This window comes from Dreissena polymorpha, chromosome 16, assembly GCF_020536995.1.
Source record: "Dreissena polymorpha isolate Duluth1 chromosome 16, UMN_Dpol_1.0, whole genome shotgun sequence".
In the NCBI taxonomy this organism is placed as follows: Eukaryota; Metazoa; Mollusca; class Bivalvia; order Myida; family Dreissenidae; genus Dreissena; species Dreissena polymorpha.
In genome coordinates, this window is record NC_068370.1 from 40,493,274 (window position 1) to 40,508,222 (window position 14,949).

The 14,949-nt window shown below is 34.8% G+C and overlaps 1 protein-coding gene across 3 annotated transcripts in view; it reads right to left on the minus strand.

The window, feature by feature from the left end:
* The window catches only part of LOC127861589 (regulator of G-protein signaling 22-like), a 93,598-nt gene that overhangs the window by 60,608 nt on the left and 18,041 nt on the right, over positions 1-14,949 (minus strand). Inside the window, exon 1 of one of the 3 annotated variants that reach the window (XM_052400202.1) lies at positions 10,446-10,683. The exons of the other annotated variants lie outside the window; for them this stretch is intronic. Within the exon in view, the coding sequence (XP_052256162.1) occupies positions 10,446-10,494 (49 nt within the window). The 5' untranslated portion in view covers positions 10,495-10,683. Of the gene's footprint in view, positions 1-10,445; positions 10,684-14,949 lie in introns of those variants that run through there. 3 annotated transcript variants of the gene reach the window in all.

Here is a 14,949-nt window from a genome sequence, read left to right on the forward strand (position 1 = left end):
ATAATATATTTAGAGTTCCCAGATACAGTCTTTCAACACATAAAGGTGATAATTTGAAAACAAATAAAGGTATATAATTGCTGAACTTTCATTGTGAAATTGTAAATATTCAAAAAGATGCCATGTTTGTTGTTCCAGAATACTACATCCTATTTCCTTGCAGGCTTAAAGAGCTGTTGTGGACATACTGAAATCAGGTAGGTGTGAACGTGGTGGCAACAGTTTGAATAGCTATATATACTAGTGAATAAATTATGAAAAAAAAATGTTTGTAACTGACATCACTTCCTGAGTAATTCCAGATGTTAAGTTGCAGTTGAAAAATGTATTGACGATTGAGAAAGTGAACACGTGTTATCATGCTGATAAATAAGTATACATTTTGAAAATGTAATAGTGAAAACCACAGTATTATTTAAATCCCCATTAACCCTTAACCACTTAGATAGGTATTTTCATGCATCTGTAGTCCCTTTAAAAGGTTACATTCAATTAAATACCTTTCTTACTAGATTTAAGTTTTAAAAGGCTTCATTTCCAAGCCTTAGATACAGATGAGCAGCAAACAGAATAAAACCTGAATAGGGCTGTTTTGGTTTTATGCTGTTCGCACATAGCTGTTTTCACTTTGCTTCTGAGTGGGAAAGGTTTAAAGCACAAATGGACAGCATTTTTGTCATTTGTTCCATTTAAGCTTGTTTTTTAAAAGTGTGCTAAGGCAATGGTTTTTAAACGAAGTCCTTAGGGTAAAAAGCCCCAATCAGTATGTTGTATTTAACAATTTATTTTTAAAGTGGCCATGAAGATGAAGACTTCTAAGGTTTTGGCACTTCAGATGTCGAAAAATGGCACAACCGAATTACACACAGACTGACACCAGCGGGCCGTTACAACGCCAAACCTTATATTCATGAGAAAACTAACAAAACATAGCATGCGCTATGACACTTAGCTGTACTGCATAATCATAATTAAATTAAAACTTAAACAAGAGATGTGTTTGTCAGAAACACAATGCCCCCTTCTGCGCCGCTTTGAAGCCATATATTTGACCTTTGACTTTGAAGGATGACCTTGACTTTCACCTCTCAAAATGTGCAGCTCCATGATATACACGTGCATACCAAATATCAAGTTGTCTATCTTCAATATTGCAAAAGTTATGACCAATGTTAAAGTTCTCGGACGGACGGACTGACTGACAGACAGACAGACACACAGACGGACTGACGGATTTTAGTTCAAAAACTATATGCCACCCTTCAGGAGCATAAAAAATAAAACAAAAACATGAGAATTGAGAGACACATGTCAGTAAAAGTAAGCCATATGTTCCGCAATTTACAAGACACATATTAATTCGCATTTTACATGTCCAACATCCAAGTTATTTCATAACATGAATTTCACATTTAAAACTAAAACTTCATGTTTTATGATCAAAATCACTGACTTTTTCAAAATGGTCTGATAATTTGTTTTATTTCAGTTGCTTTTATGAAAAGTAACGTGTAAATTTATATATTAAATATACCTGTCAACTAAAACATCATTAATTCACTGCAGACAAAAAATGCCAGCATTATTATTTTTTATCTTATACATTTTATTATAAGTTAAGGGGTGCTTTTATAAAGGAGAGAGCGTCTATTAGGATTAAGAAGGTATGTGTTATGTGCATTTGTCAATTGTATCGTGGTATGAAATAAAACATCAAACAACTACTACCTTTTGTAACTTAAACTGTAATCACATATTTTCTGGCGGATTTTAAGTAGCATAAAGTCATAACAAATGTTGGGCATCATTTGTATGACTAATGCCATGTGTTGTTCGCTAATCGGTTATCCAAAGATAGACTTTGTAACAAAAGTACACAGAACAGTGCAGTGATGAATATTAAACCCTTATATGACGTTACTTACACCAGTGTTTATTTTGTTTAAAAATCGGGTACGGTATTAGGCCGGATTTCCATGGAAAAAAGTATATATTTTTCCCATATGGGACCTAAAAATTCCAAATTTAAGAAGTTTTCAACACACAAATTTTTTTGGTTAAGATTTAAACATTTTGTGCATCTCCCATCCAGCCATATAAGTTCAACCTTAATAAATAAAACTGAAAACACTTCTTTTCTCCATTTGAAGCATTTTTTAGAAAAACAGCAACAACACTAATTTCCCAATTTTAGTAAAAACGCTGTGAATTTTCCTAATTCATAGGGACCCGGCCCCATGCCCAAAATAGTGAAAAAAACACTGTATACACAAAACAGTAATAAGTAGCTGTACAGGACTTGCTTCTTTCAAAATACCGTAGGTTTCCACGTATAGCGCGCACCCGTGTTATGGTTAGGCTGTTTTTTAAATGCAAAAATGGAGAAAAAAATATTTCAAGACAATAAAACCACCAAATCGGACCGAAAATGGCCGCCATTTTACTATTACACAGTCCAATAATCCGGGGCATTGGAAAGCTTAATTAAGCATTCAAAATAGGAAGCGTCATTATGATTAGGAGCAGGGGTTGCATAGCACTATACTTTTCTGACAATTTTATAATTTTCTTGCAAAAGATTAACAGTCCACGTGCATTTCGTGAAAAACGTGAGAAAATAAGAATTAGTGTACATCGTGTGATTTTTCCTCGGGGAAAGCGTGGGCATTACCGGTAAATTTGAATTACGCATAGAAGACAGGGATACAATTGTTGAGGTATGCGGGCGAAGGACGATGTCAATATCTCTCTGTGTTGTAGTTCAGGCGATTGCTAACGATAGTTTGAAACACCACAGTTGAACGTTGAATATTTATACACACAAAATGCAATTGCATATTGTCACAAGTCGTGGCACATATTACTCAATATCATCTGCCAATTACGAAGTGCAAAATGATCCCCTTTCACACCTACCGTTACCCGTAAAAAGACCTCGTTCGCACCTACCTTTGCCTGCTCTCGACAACAATCCCCATCGGAATTCATCGAAAAGGAAGTGTTAAAACACGAACAAAGAAATGTCCGCAAGTTTATTCAAACAAATTTATTTTGACAAAACTTCTTCTACAGCGTTCATACCTACCAGTAGCGACTTATGGTTGTTTCGACAATGGCCCCTCAATCAGTAAGATTATAGGGTGGTGGTTTTCTGGAAAAAAAACATGGCGGCCATTTTGATTATTTACGATTACACAACATATTTTTACCAATTTAGCAGCCAGGATAGCATTGTATCAATGTATAACGCGCATCAACTTTTTAATTTGATTTTTGGAGGTAAAAAACTGCGCGCTATACGTGGAAACCTACGGTACATGTTCCCTTTGAATACACAGTTACAGAAACTTTGCTTCCTTGATAATATTAATGCATACTGGAAATAGGAAGCTGAGGTAAAAAAAATCACTGTTGAAGCCACTTATATTGTTTACACTACAAAAGAGCATCATGGATTAATCATTCGCAAGCAAAGATTTCTTTATTGCATGTGCACACGTATAGTACAAATTTTGTTTGAAAAGAAGAAAAGACGTCCTTTACGACATAGAGGCAGCTTAGAGCTATGAAATAAAGTTTAGAGTCCTTTTCATAATTAGTTTTATATACCTACAGTTTTTGTCATAAGAAAATGTAAGCTAATATTTATCAAGCAGCGCCCTCACAGGGTTCGACATTAACTTTTTTTACCGCAAGACCGTCGGACCAGCTCCTCTTAAAATGTACTAGCCCGAACCTGATGTCTACTAGACCACAAATGACATAGTTAATGAACACAATTGTGTCATGTAGCTGTTTAATCAGGATTTATCAGTAAATAATAAGTGAACACCAGATTTTTTTTTGATGCATAGAGTAAAACAATAAAATAAACCATTTTTTTTGCTTTACTCCGTCAAATTCAATCCATGGGAACTGACTCGATTTTCCATCTAGGATAAAATTGACATTTTCGTGTTTCTTCATATTTACGTTTCGTGTCAGTTTAAGCGTCGGATTCTTTTTTATTAACTGATTTGTCGGACGAAAATCTGAACTTGAACAAAGCCATTCTTTAAATTACATTCTCTTGTCTGCTACGCAAAAATGTTTACATTGACGATACCGATTTTCGATAGAAGTCGTAAAATCATGCTCTACAGTTTTACGACACTGCAGAAAATCATTAATATTCATGACAACTTGACCAATCTAAACAAGCAATATCTGCAGGAAGCTCTTCTTTGCGTCTAAAAATAGCAATGAATCATGCGAATGCTCCGCGTTTATTTAAATACACTAGTTTTGTTTTAATGTAAATAACGGATACTAGAGTAATTTTACACATTAAAAAATAAAGGTTTTCACAGCATTCAGTTATAGTTATATGAATCAGTATAGATTTTTTTTTATACGACCAGTCGGACAAGCTAGCCCGCAGTTTGACTAGCCCGACCACCGATCTTACTAGACAATGTCTGTCGGACGTGCCTTAGTGTCGAACCCTGCCTCACACTACTTTGGGGGAAGGGGTCCGCAACCCTAAGGAGGGGGAATTTTCGCAGCGTTTCCCTTTTTGGGGGATTTTTTTACTTACTCTCTCATTATTACATTTGTACATGTTTGCACTATATTTATTTCATTTTTCATAATTTAGTATGTTTGCAAAGATAAAGTTGAAATAGAATTGAGATATGATAATCATGAGTGAGACACATCTTTCTAATAAAAATAAAAAAAAAATTTTTTTTTTTTTTTTTTAGGGGGAATTTTTCCCCCCAAAAGGGGAAAAAAGTATACTTTTCAGGTGGGGGACTGCCGCTGAATTTCAGCGGCAGATTTAATAGATTAATGGCCCTGTCAAGGGTTCAAACATGTCTACTTGCAATAAAAAGCATACATTGTCATTGATTATATTTAAAGAATACTAATCCTATATAGCTTTTTTCACATGTGGGATTTCATTGAAAATAAATGTGTAACCAACTATGTGCAGTCTCATACAACAAACATCCCTGAACAAGTCAGGTTAAATTTAAGAATCAAGACCAGACAATTTCAACCACATGGGTAAACTTCATTTAGGGTTAAAGTAGTTACGAAAAAGTAATAAAGCAAGTACTTGTAATGACCAAGACTTTTAAATGCCATTGTAATGGATACTACAATGGATCATTTCAATACATATTAGAACTTTTGAGACAAAAACATTGATGTGCCATAACAAAGACTGTCGGAGGTATTCATCTAGTTTGCAAAAAATATATTTAGATTTTCAATTTAACCAAATTTCTACATATAATAACAATTACCTTCACTGTTTCTCTTGACCCAATGCACCCCATATGCAAACACAAAGGATATTTTGGTACAAGTTATCTAAGTTTGCATCACAAAAGCTTAACTTGTGCTGGAGATATTAAAGAAAACCATTTTTTTTAAATAAGTATATGTGACCTTGACCTCTATCACACCCAATCCATTTTAAATAAGGACTCTATGTATTAAGTTTCAATACAATTGTTCAATTTGTTTCTGAGTTATGCGTTGTTCTATTAACAGTGGCCTTGATCTTGACCTCGCACTTGACATGACATCCCATGCAGGATCTTGATATATGGTATGTATGTATGATGTTTCAAAACAATAACTCAATATTATTTCTTGTTATTGAGCTCAAACAATTCATCCACATTTAGTAACAGTGACCTTACCACCATCTGGAATCCCATATAAAATTTTGAAACACCATATCTATGTTTGTTATTGCATGACAATAGCTCAGTCCGTTCTCGAATTATTCAGCATAATCTATTTTTTATTTTGAGAAACATTAACCTTGACCTTCATGTCATTTATGCCACATGCAACCCCATATTATAGGTCTTGATATTCAGTACATAAACAAGCAAATTCGTAGGATTGATATCCTCCGCAACATATGCTTTGTTTGAGGATGGGTGCAAATCGGACGGATGAACATACTGACAGATGGACTGGTGGGGGATATATACTCATACCAAGTTTCAATTAAATCCGCCAAAGCTCCTCCAAGATATGGCTCCGGACACAAAAATTTTCTATAGTAAAAAGCATTTTTTCAAGATACAAAGGGCCATAACTCTGGTTTTAACAGATGGTGTACAATGCCAATTGGCGTGAATCATCCTCTTATGCATATATATACTCATACTAAGTTTCAATGAAATACGCAAAAGCACTTCCAAGATATGGCTCCGGACACAAAAGTGACGGACAGACGGACAGACAACGCCAAAACAATATCCCTCCGCCTCTGGCGGGGGATATATACTCATACCAAGTTTCAATGAAATCCGCCAAAGCACTTCCAAGATATGGCTCCGGACACAAAAGTGCCTATAGTAACAAGGGCTGTTTGTAAAACATGCATGCCCCCCATATGGGTTGTCCGTTGTAGTGGCAGCCATTGTGTGAATACGATTTTTGTCACTGTGACCTTGACCTTTGACCTAGTGACCTGAAAATCATTAGGGGTCATCTGCCAGTCACGATCAATGTACCTATGAAGTGTCATGATCCAAGGCAAAAGCTTTCTTGAGTTATCATCCGAAAATCTCAAAATTAATAGGGTTCATCTGCGAGTCATGATCAATCTACCTATGAAGTTTCATGATCCTAGGCCTATGTGTTCTTGAGTTATCATCCGAAAACCATTTTACTATTTCGGGTCACCGTGACCTTGACCTTTGACCTAGTGACCTCAAAATCGCTAGGGGTCATCTGCGAGTCATGATCAATCTACCCATGAAGTTTCATGATCCTAGGCGTATGCGTTCTTGAGTTATCATCCAGAAACCATTTTACTATTTCGGGTCACCATGACCTTGACCTTTGACCTAGTGACCTCAAAATCAATAGGGGTCATCTGCGAGTCATGATCAATCTACCCATGAAGTTTCATGATCCTAGGCGTATGCGTTCTTGAGTTATCATCCGGAAACCATTTTACTATTTCGGGTCACCGTGACCTTGACCTTTGACCTAGTGACCTCAAAATCAATAGGGGTCATCTGCAAGTCATGATCAATCTACCCATGAAGTTTCATGATCTCTAGGCGTATGCGTTCTTGAGTTATCATCCGGAAACCGTTTTACTATTCTGGGTCACCTTGACCTTGACCTTTGACCTAGTGACCTCAAAATCAATAGGGGTCATCTGCAAGTCATGATCAATGTACCTATGAAGTTTCATGATCCTAGCCCCAGGCTTTCTTGAGTTATCATCCGGAAACCACCTGGTGGACGGACCGACCGACAGACCGACCGACCGACAGACATGTGCAAAGCAATATACCCCTCTTCTTCGAAGGGGGGCATAAAAAGCATTTTTTCAAGATACAAAGGGCCATAACTCTGTTTTTAACAGATGGTGTAAAATGCCATTTGGCGTGCATCATCTCCTTATGCATATATATACTCATACCAAGTTTCAATGAAATCTGCCAAAGCACTTCCAAGATATGGCTCCGGACACAAAAGTGCCTATAGTAAAAAGCATTTTTTCACGATACAAAGGGCCATAACTCTGTTTTTAACAGATGGTGTACAATGCCATTTGGCTTGCATCATCCTCTTATGCATATATATACTCATACCAAGTTTCATTGAAATCCGCCAAAGCAATTCCAAGATATGGCTCCGGACACAAAAGTGCCGGATGGACGGACGGATGAACGGACGGATGGACGGACGGACAACGCCAAAACAATATCCACCTCTGGCGGGGGAAAATCAGATAGGGCAAAATGTACAGGCCAGACTGGCCTACGAGGGTAATAATTTACAGGCCAGTAATGTGAATGTCACAGGCCTCAATTTTAAGTGTTTTATCCTGGAGGGACATTGCATAGTCAATTCAAAAAGCGGATGTTAACATGTGGTTGATTTTTGAAAGAGCAAATTAAGTGTGAACCGCCTGATTTTAAGAAATAAATTAGTGTATTTTTCAATTTGGGAAAAATATTAACACATGCATAATAGAATTTTATTGATGTATTTAACACAGATTTATTAATATATTAATACGTTTACCTTTTATTATCTTCCATTTCACTAACATGCCATAACATTAAAATGTATAGAGTGACAAACATAATAATGCAGTATATGCACATGAATCTGATCATACACCGATCCACAAACATATAAATCAAATCCTTTTTGTCTGTTTCCATTTTCAAACGATAGTCTTGTTAGATTTCTTTTCACAAGTAGAATGAACTCTATATTATGAACACAAATTCTGTGACAATCATAAATTTCTAATGACAATGTGTTAATTGTATCTAAAACGTATTCTCCATCGGTCAATGACAAATGCTTTTCATTAATCCAAACTTTTTATATGATGTCCATCATTAATTTGATTTTTAATTGTCATTTTTACTGAGCATCTTAATTTCTTTTTATTGTCCGCCATCTTGGAATATTTGTGACATGAGTGCAATACAACGAAAAATCCGACTACTTTCTCGACTTTGCGAGACACTCCATTGGCGCTTGGAATAATACTCAGGGTATATTGATGCTGCAATGTATTACCAACTTACAAAATTTAGCGAAAATGCACTTTTTATATTCAGAAATATTATAATCAGGAAACAACAAAATAATGTTGTTGTAAAAACTGCAAGTGGGTTACAACTTTTGAAAGCAACAATAACCAGAAAGTAAGTCAGACGATCTTGCGTTTCACAGTCAGGCTTTTAAATTATTTGTCTGCAATGTCCAAAGGGCTGACTGGGTTCGCCATGTCTGCATTAATACAGTTTCATTACAATAGCTCATTCTATCAACAGTTATTAAATAGAAACAATTGTTCTATGTTTACTAAGCATGGCCTTGACCCAATACACCCCATATGCAATTTAACCCATTTATGCCTAGTGGACTCTCCCATCCTTCGAATTTGGATCAATTTATTTCCAAAATTAGGGATGTCTAGTATATTTATTTCTATATTTAGAATATTTCTTACAGAAATTCCTTTAAGCAAACAGCGCAGACCATGATGAGACGCTGACGAGATGGGTTAAAGCTTGGGCTGAAATGAGGTATTTATGTACATTAAAATAATTAAATATGTTATCAATAAGTTAAGCAGATTTATTGTCACATTTTTAGTAGCAATGACATTGACCTCAACAAGGGGGAAGGTCTTTGTACGCGTTATCCACATATCTAAGTTTGACCAGTGTAAAAGGAATGTATTTGTGACAAATTCCAACTTAAAGGCAAAAACTTAAAATAATATATATATGTCAATACTATTGCCAAGCAATATATGTCCCCAACCAGCTCCACCATTGTAAGAATTTTTGTTAAATATAGATTTGTTGCCATAGCAACCAGAATGTTTGACGTGGGAACAAAATGAAATGGCTTGCATAATGTCCATATTGCAATTTATCCATATTTTAAGTTTCATGAAAAAATATGAAGAACTGTTAAAGTTATCGCAGGATCCATTAAAGTGTGACGGACTGACAGACAGACAAACACACAGAGCGCAAACCATAAGTCCCCTTCAGTGAAATTAGTAGGAGACAAAAATAAATGTTATAAGTTTGAATTGTATTCCTGAGTACAAGTTTAAATTTTATTCAGACATTATAGCATAAATGCAAATTTCTAACCATAAAAAGGTCCTTAAATTTGACAAATATCAAACTAGAGTTACGAAACTTTGGGGTTCATTTTAAGAGGGGTTTTAAATGTTTACAATAAAAATGAAATCCCTCAAGCCACTCCTAAGAAACTAGCTCAACAGAAACATCACCTGCCTAAATAACATACATATTTGCAAATGTTTGGAAGTTTTATCCTAATTTTGAGTAATTTTAAACTAGTTTTACAACTTGGCATATGGGGTAATTTCGGTACGGAGAATACATGTTAAACAATTTAATGAAATTTCTCAAGCCATTCCTGAGAAATTAGCTAACAAATGTACCTGCCTACCTGCCTATTTCTGCCTATTTCGTGCATATGTACATTTCAAGGTGTAAATGAAACAACATTTAAAAAAATTACACAATCTAGAGCTACCCAACTTTGCCAATGGTGTCATTTCAATAAGGGGAATCGCATTCTTCAGGCAAAAGAAGCTCTTAGAGAGGAAGCCAATTTGCCCTGTTATGTCAATGCCTTCAGAGGACTGTCAATCAAATTTCAGAAGTAGACTATTATTTAATACAAATGAGCCTTAGTTGTGAAAAATAAGTCTTAATGCCTGTGCTTAAAGTGTTCTTCCAGATAAACCTGTGCAGTTCCCACAGTCTAATCTGAGGGATGACACGTTCCGCCTAAACTTGAGTGTATACTAGTTCTAACAGACTTCTTTTAAACAAACAATACCATAAATGCATGTAATGTAACGCCCATCTCTGTCATATATAACATTTTTACTGAGATTGAAAACTTACGAAATGAGACATCCCTTGGCAGCGATAGATATAAATCCCTTAATTCCATTTTGAATGTCCTCTCAATGGTGTTTTAGGTAACACACCAATAAAAAGCTATTTACACTTAATCCCCACTCCAAAACCATCTTGAATTGGTTGCAAACACAAATAAAAAGAAGTTTAATTTTCCACCTCTTCATTTCAACTCTGTATTGAATTTGTATTGAATTAATATTGATTAAAATGATGTTAACAAAACAAGGGCACAATTTTATCTTACAAGCATTGCTTATCTTTAAGAATTAATAGTTTGCTTAATGTTTTAAAAGGAAATCGTTCACACAGTTATCCGAGCAGCCAGAACAAGAGTAGGAATGTAATAGGGAGTTTTAATCTATTTTAAATAAATTATGCTAATAATGGCATGGAATACATGTAGATTATGTCCATGCCCTGTTTTTTTAACCGACAATATAAAAGGTTGAAATTCACAAAACCAGTTTTGATCATATAAGGAATTAAGATGAACAAAACTTTAACATTTTATTTCAAGGCAACTATGACCTTGACCTTAAACATATCAACCTTAAAAACAAAAAATGTTTTTTTTTAATAAATTATGTCCCGTGCTTTTAATTGCCTTTTAGGACATCAAGTTGTAATCAATCCCTTGTGATTGGTCAGACAAGCCTACAATCAGTAACCATGACAACAACCTCTGACCTACCTGTTTGACCTTCATACTGATCACTGAAAAGCTGTCTAATAACTTAACATTCACAGTGCATACATCATCTCTTACTTAAACTGTCATTTAAAATTACTAATGCCCTGCACTGACTCATTTCAAGCAGGTGCAAAACATGAGTACAAGTATTAGTAAAATCAATCTCAAAACTGTGTTTGCAATGTCACATTGATCACACACATAGAAATGAAATTATTCTCGGTTTGATAAATACGGTATAGTATGGTTTAATACGTGTTATTTAGAAGAGAGATTATGGTAATGGTTTAGCGCGAATAATGCACGGGTTTTGTGTGCATGTTTTAGCGCGAAAGCGCACGAGTTTTTCGTTTTGGGGTATATATGATTTGCACATCTATTGAGTCGCCATTCGAGGGTGTATTTGACAGGCAAACGTTATGGAACAAGAAAACGAAAGGGTGATAACCCTGCCCACCCGCCCTTAATGAACATATGTATGGTTAAATAATTGGTTACATTGCTTTTATGTTTATAATTTTGCAATTATAAAGTCTATATTTAGTATATTTTCAATTCGGTTTTTAGTCCATGTGAGATGGGATCTTAACACGAACCGATTCCTTTACTGGGAAAGACGATGGGTGTATTTTCATTTTAGTCTGAAGCAGCTAAGTTTTCTTGATTATTTTGACTCATTTTTTACTTAATATTGTGTTTGAATGAGGTTTTTTAAGTTATGGGTTCATGTTTTTCGAGACTCTAACTTCCTGGAGAAAGTACCTCCAGCATATTTATTGAAATATTGGTATGTTTAAATGTCAGTTTTATTATTTTTTGTTGTCTTTCGTAATGAACGTTTAATTTTAAAAAACATTCTTATTGTACAATTACTTAATATTTTCATTTTGGTGTGACTGGTTAGATGTTGAAATCGGTTTAATATAGCTGTTATATATTTCTCGGAATACTTATGATTTATCAACATTCTTTTTAGGTGCTTTATGGATTTTATGGTTTGAGTGATTTGTTTGTTTCTTGTTGATGTCCGGGGTGTGTGCGGGATGCTTTTGATGTTTGTTTGTTATGTTAATTTGCGCAATGAAATTTATAATGTTTTAATTACATTTTTTACTAAAGAATACTTAATGTTTACAGTATAATAATAGCTGCTTATTTGTAGATTTCTCTTAAATTAGAGGTTTCGAGAGGTGATGAAGGCACCTAGACACCGGTCTCGAGCCATGGGTCCTCATACGTCCCCCTGCCATTAAAAGAAAAAATAAGAAAACAAAATGGCAGTAGGGTTGCGTATCCCGCTCGCGGTTTTACCTGAATCGTTTATTACTACTGATTATTGAATGGGGTGTATGTGAAGTCATGTACACTTCTCTTGATTGGTGGTGGTGGATGAATCTTGCAGATATTAGCAGCTTCTTTAAAAAAAAAGTAATGTTTCACATTTGTTAATTTATAATATTTAAGCAAGTTAGCGTGATTGATGGGCATTGGGGGCGTCCTGTGTGCACTTTTGGCATCGGCGGGGATCAGTTTATTCAAACAGTTACTCTTTATTTGAGATATATACTTGACGTCTAATTGTTATTAATAAATGTGCACTTTTTCACATGACACGCATGTGCATGTGAAGTATTCATAATTACATGCCCTACAGCATTTAAATAGTATCGTTTCAGTTCTTTATACACCTGAACAAAGATGTTACACCTTTTCCAGTCGTCTCGAGACTCATCAACTGAGCGGTGCCGTTGAGGTCTATATCCATTGCACATATAACACATACGGGCGTCAGAAGAATTGTTGTTTTTTTTACATTTATATGTTGAAAGTCCTGTCAAATACAAGCACTCACTCCTATTTTGTCTTTGGTTTATTATTTGTATGAGAATGATTATGATGATGATATGGGTTATAAAGATGATGAGATTTTAATAGTATTTTGAGAATAGAGAATAATAAATTTACTCATAACTATGAGTAAAACAATCTTCATGTTGATTTATTGAATCAATGGCCTAAGTTGAGGGCTACATAAATCTGCAACAAATAGTGTGACATAAACACAAATAACATCTTTTATCATATAAACAACAATCCTTTTAATTTTTGTTATGGTACACAGACAATCGAGACTCTGGTTTCCAAAACAAAGTACACATATACTCTGATGCAGCACGACAACACAACAAGTACAACCGACTCACTGAGCAACCAAGGGTACAACAAGGTGATCCCAGTATTACATTACATAGATCTGTAAAAATGTGTAGATTTTGTAGATACTAAAAATAATTAAGAGAATCAACTATCATTCTTAAAAGCTTTAAGTATAATACCGGGGGCATATAAAATCAAAACAGTTTAACAATATTTTCAATACAACTAAATGTGAACCTAAATTATGAGCTTAACCCTCTCTTTAAAATTGGACAATGAATTTCAGATTTAATATTGTACAATTAATGTATTTCTCTCCAGCTCGCATTTCATTTATTACTTTCCATTAGGCTTATTGTTGTGCTAATGCATCCACCTTTCTTACAATATATATTAAATAGACATCTCATTTAAAGTCTCTATGACGCTCAAAAACAACGAAAATTTCGTAAAGTATTTCGTAAAATAAAGTTAAGACCTAAACACGCAGTGTTCCTTACAGCAATAGCCACAATTTCAGCGCTAAATGTGGTATGATTACAAAGATTTTTGTAGATACAAAATGCTCGTTTTTATTTATTTTTTGACGCAATAAATTCCGTGCTAATTTCCTGCAAATATATCTATTTGTACGACACACGAACACCATGTTAGTGTTCATGTGTCGTATGAATTAAAAAAAAGTATAGTTGCGAGAAATTAAAATGGAAAAAAACAGCCAGCATTTTGTATCTACAAACATCTATTTTATCAGACCACATCAGGCGTTGAAATTTCGGCAATTGTCATAAGGAACACTGATTTTTAATTGGTTAAGTTTATTTTACAAAATATTGTACAAAATTTTCGTTGATTTTGAGTACAAATGTTACTTTCAAATTGTGGACATAAAAATTATGCTATTTTAAAGTGCTATGATATGATTGCACAATTCACATTACAGTACAATAATTTGACTGTTATTTCATTTTGCATAGCATGTGATTATATGAAATTTTAATTTGACATACAACTGCATTATCTATCCTGTGTGCGTTTTATCTGAACAATAGGTCAATGTTTCAAAGTGTTAAGAAAAAAGTCCGGAAAACTATTATTTTTTAGAAAAACCAAGGCTCGTACGTTTGTCTAATATCAATGGACCAAACCCAATCTTAGCATTGATCTTAAGTCATGCAGGTAGACTCATACACCAAATATAAGACAAGTATCTGAAAGCGTTTACGAAAAAAATCTGGAAACATAATGCCAGATAAACAGACAGATCGACAGACAGTCAGAAAGATCGACGGACAGCGTGAATGCTATATGCCATCGAACAGGGGGGCATAACAAAAACAAGAGCACCGCATAACAGGTGCCACGCTCGGCTGCGAAAGCTTGTCAGAATTAATTTTTTATTTTTTTTAGAGGTCACAGTGACCTTGACCTTTGACCTAGTGACCCACCAACCATTAAAAAAAAAACTTTGACAAATCAATCATTTGGGTTTTAAATACCGTAAATCCACGAATATAATACGCCCTCGTGCATAATACGCACCCCCGAGTTTGGTCAAAATTTATCGGTAAAAATTGAAAATCCGAGTAAAATACGCACTTAAAAAATCGGTGTCCGAAATCGGCCATTTCCGAAAAA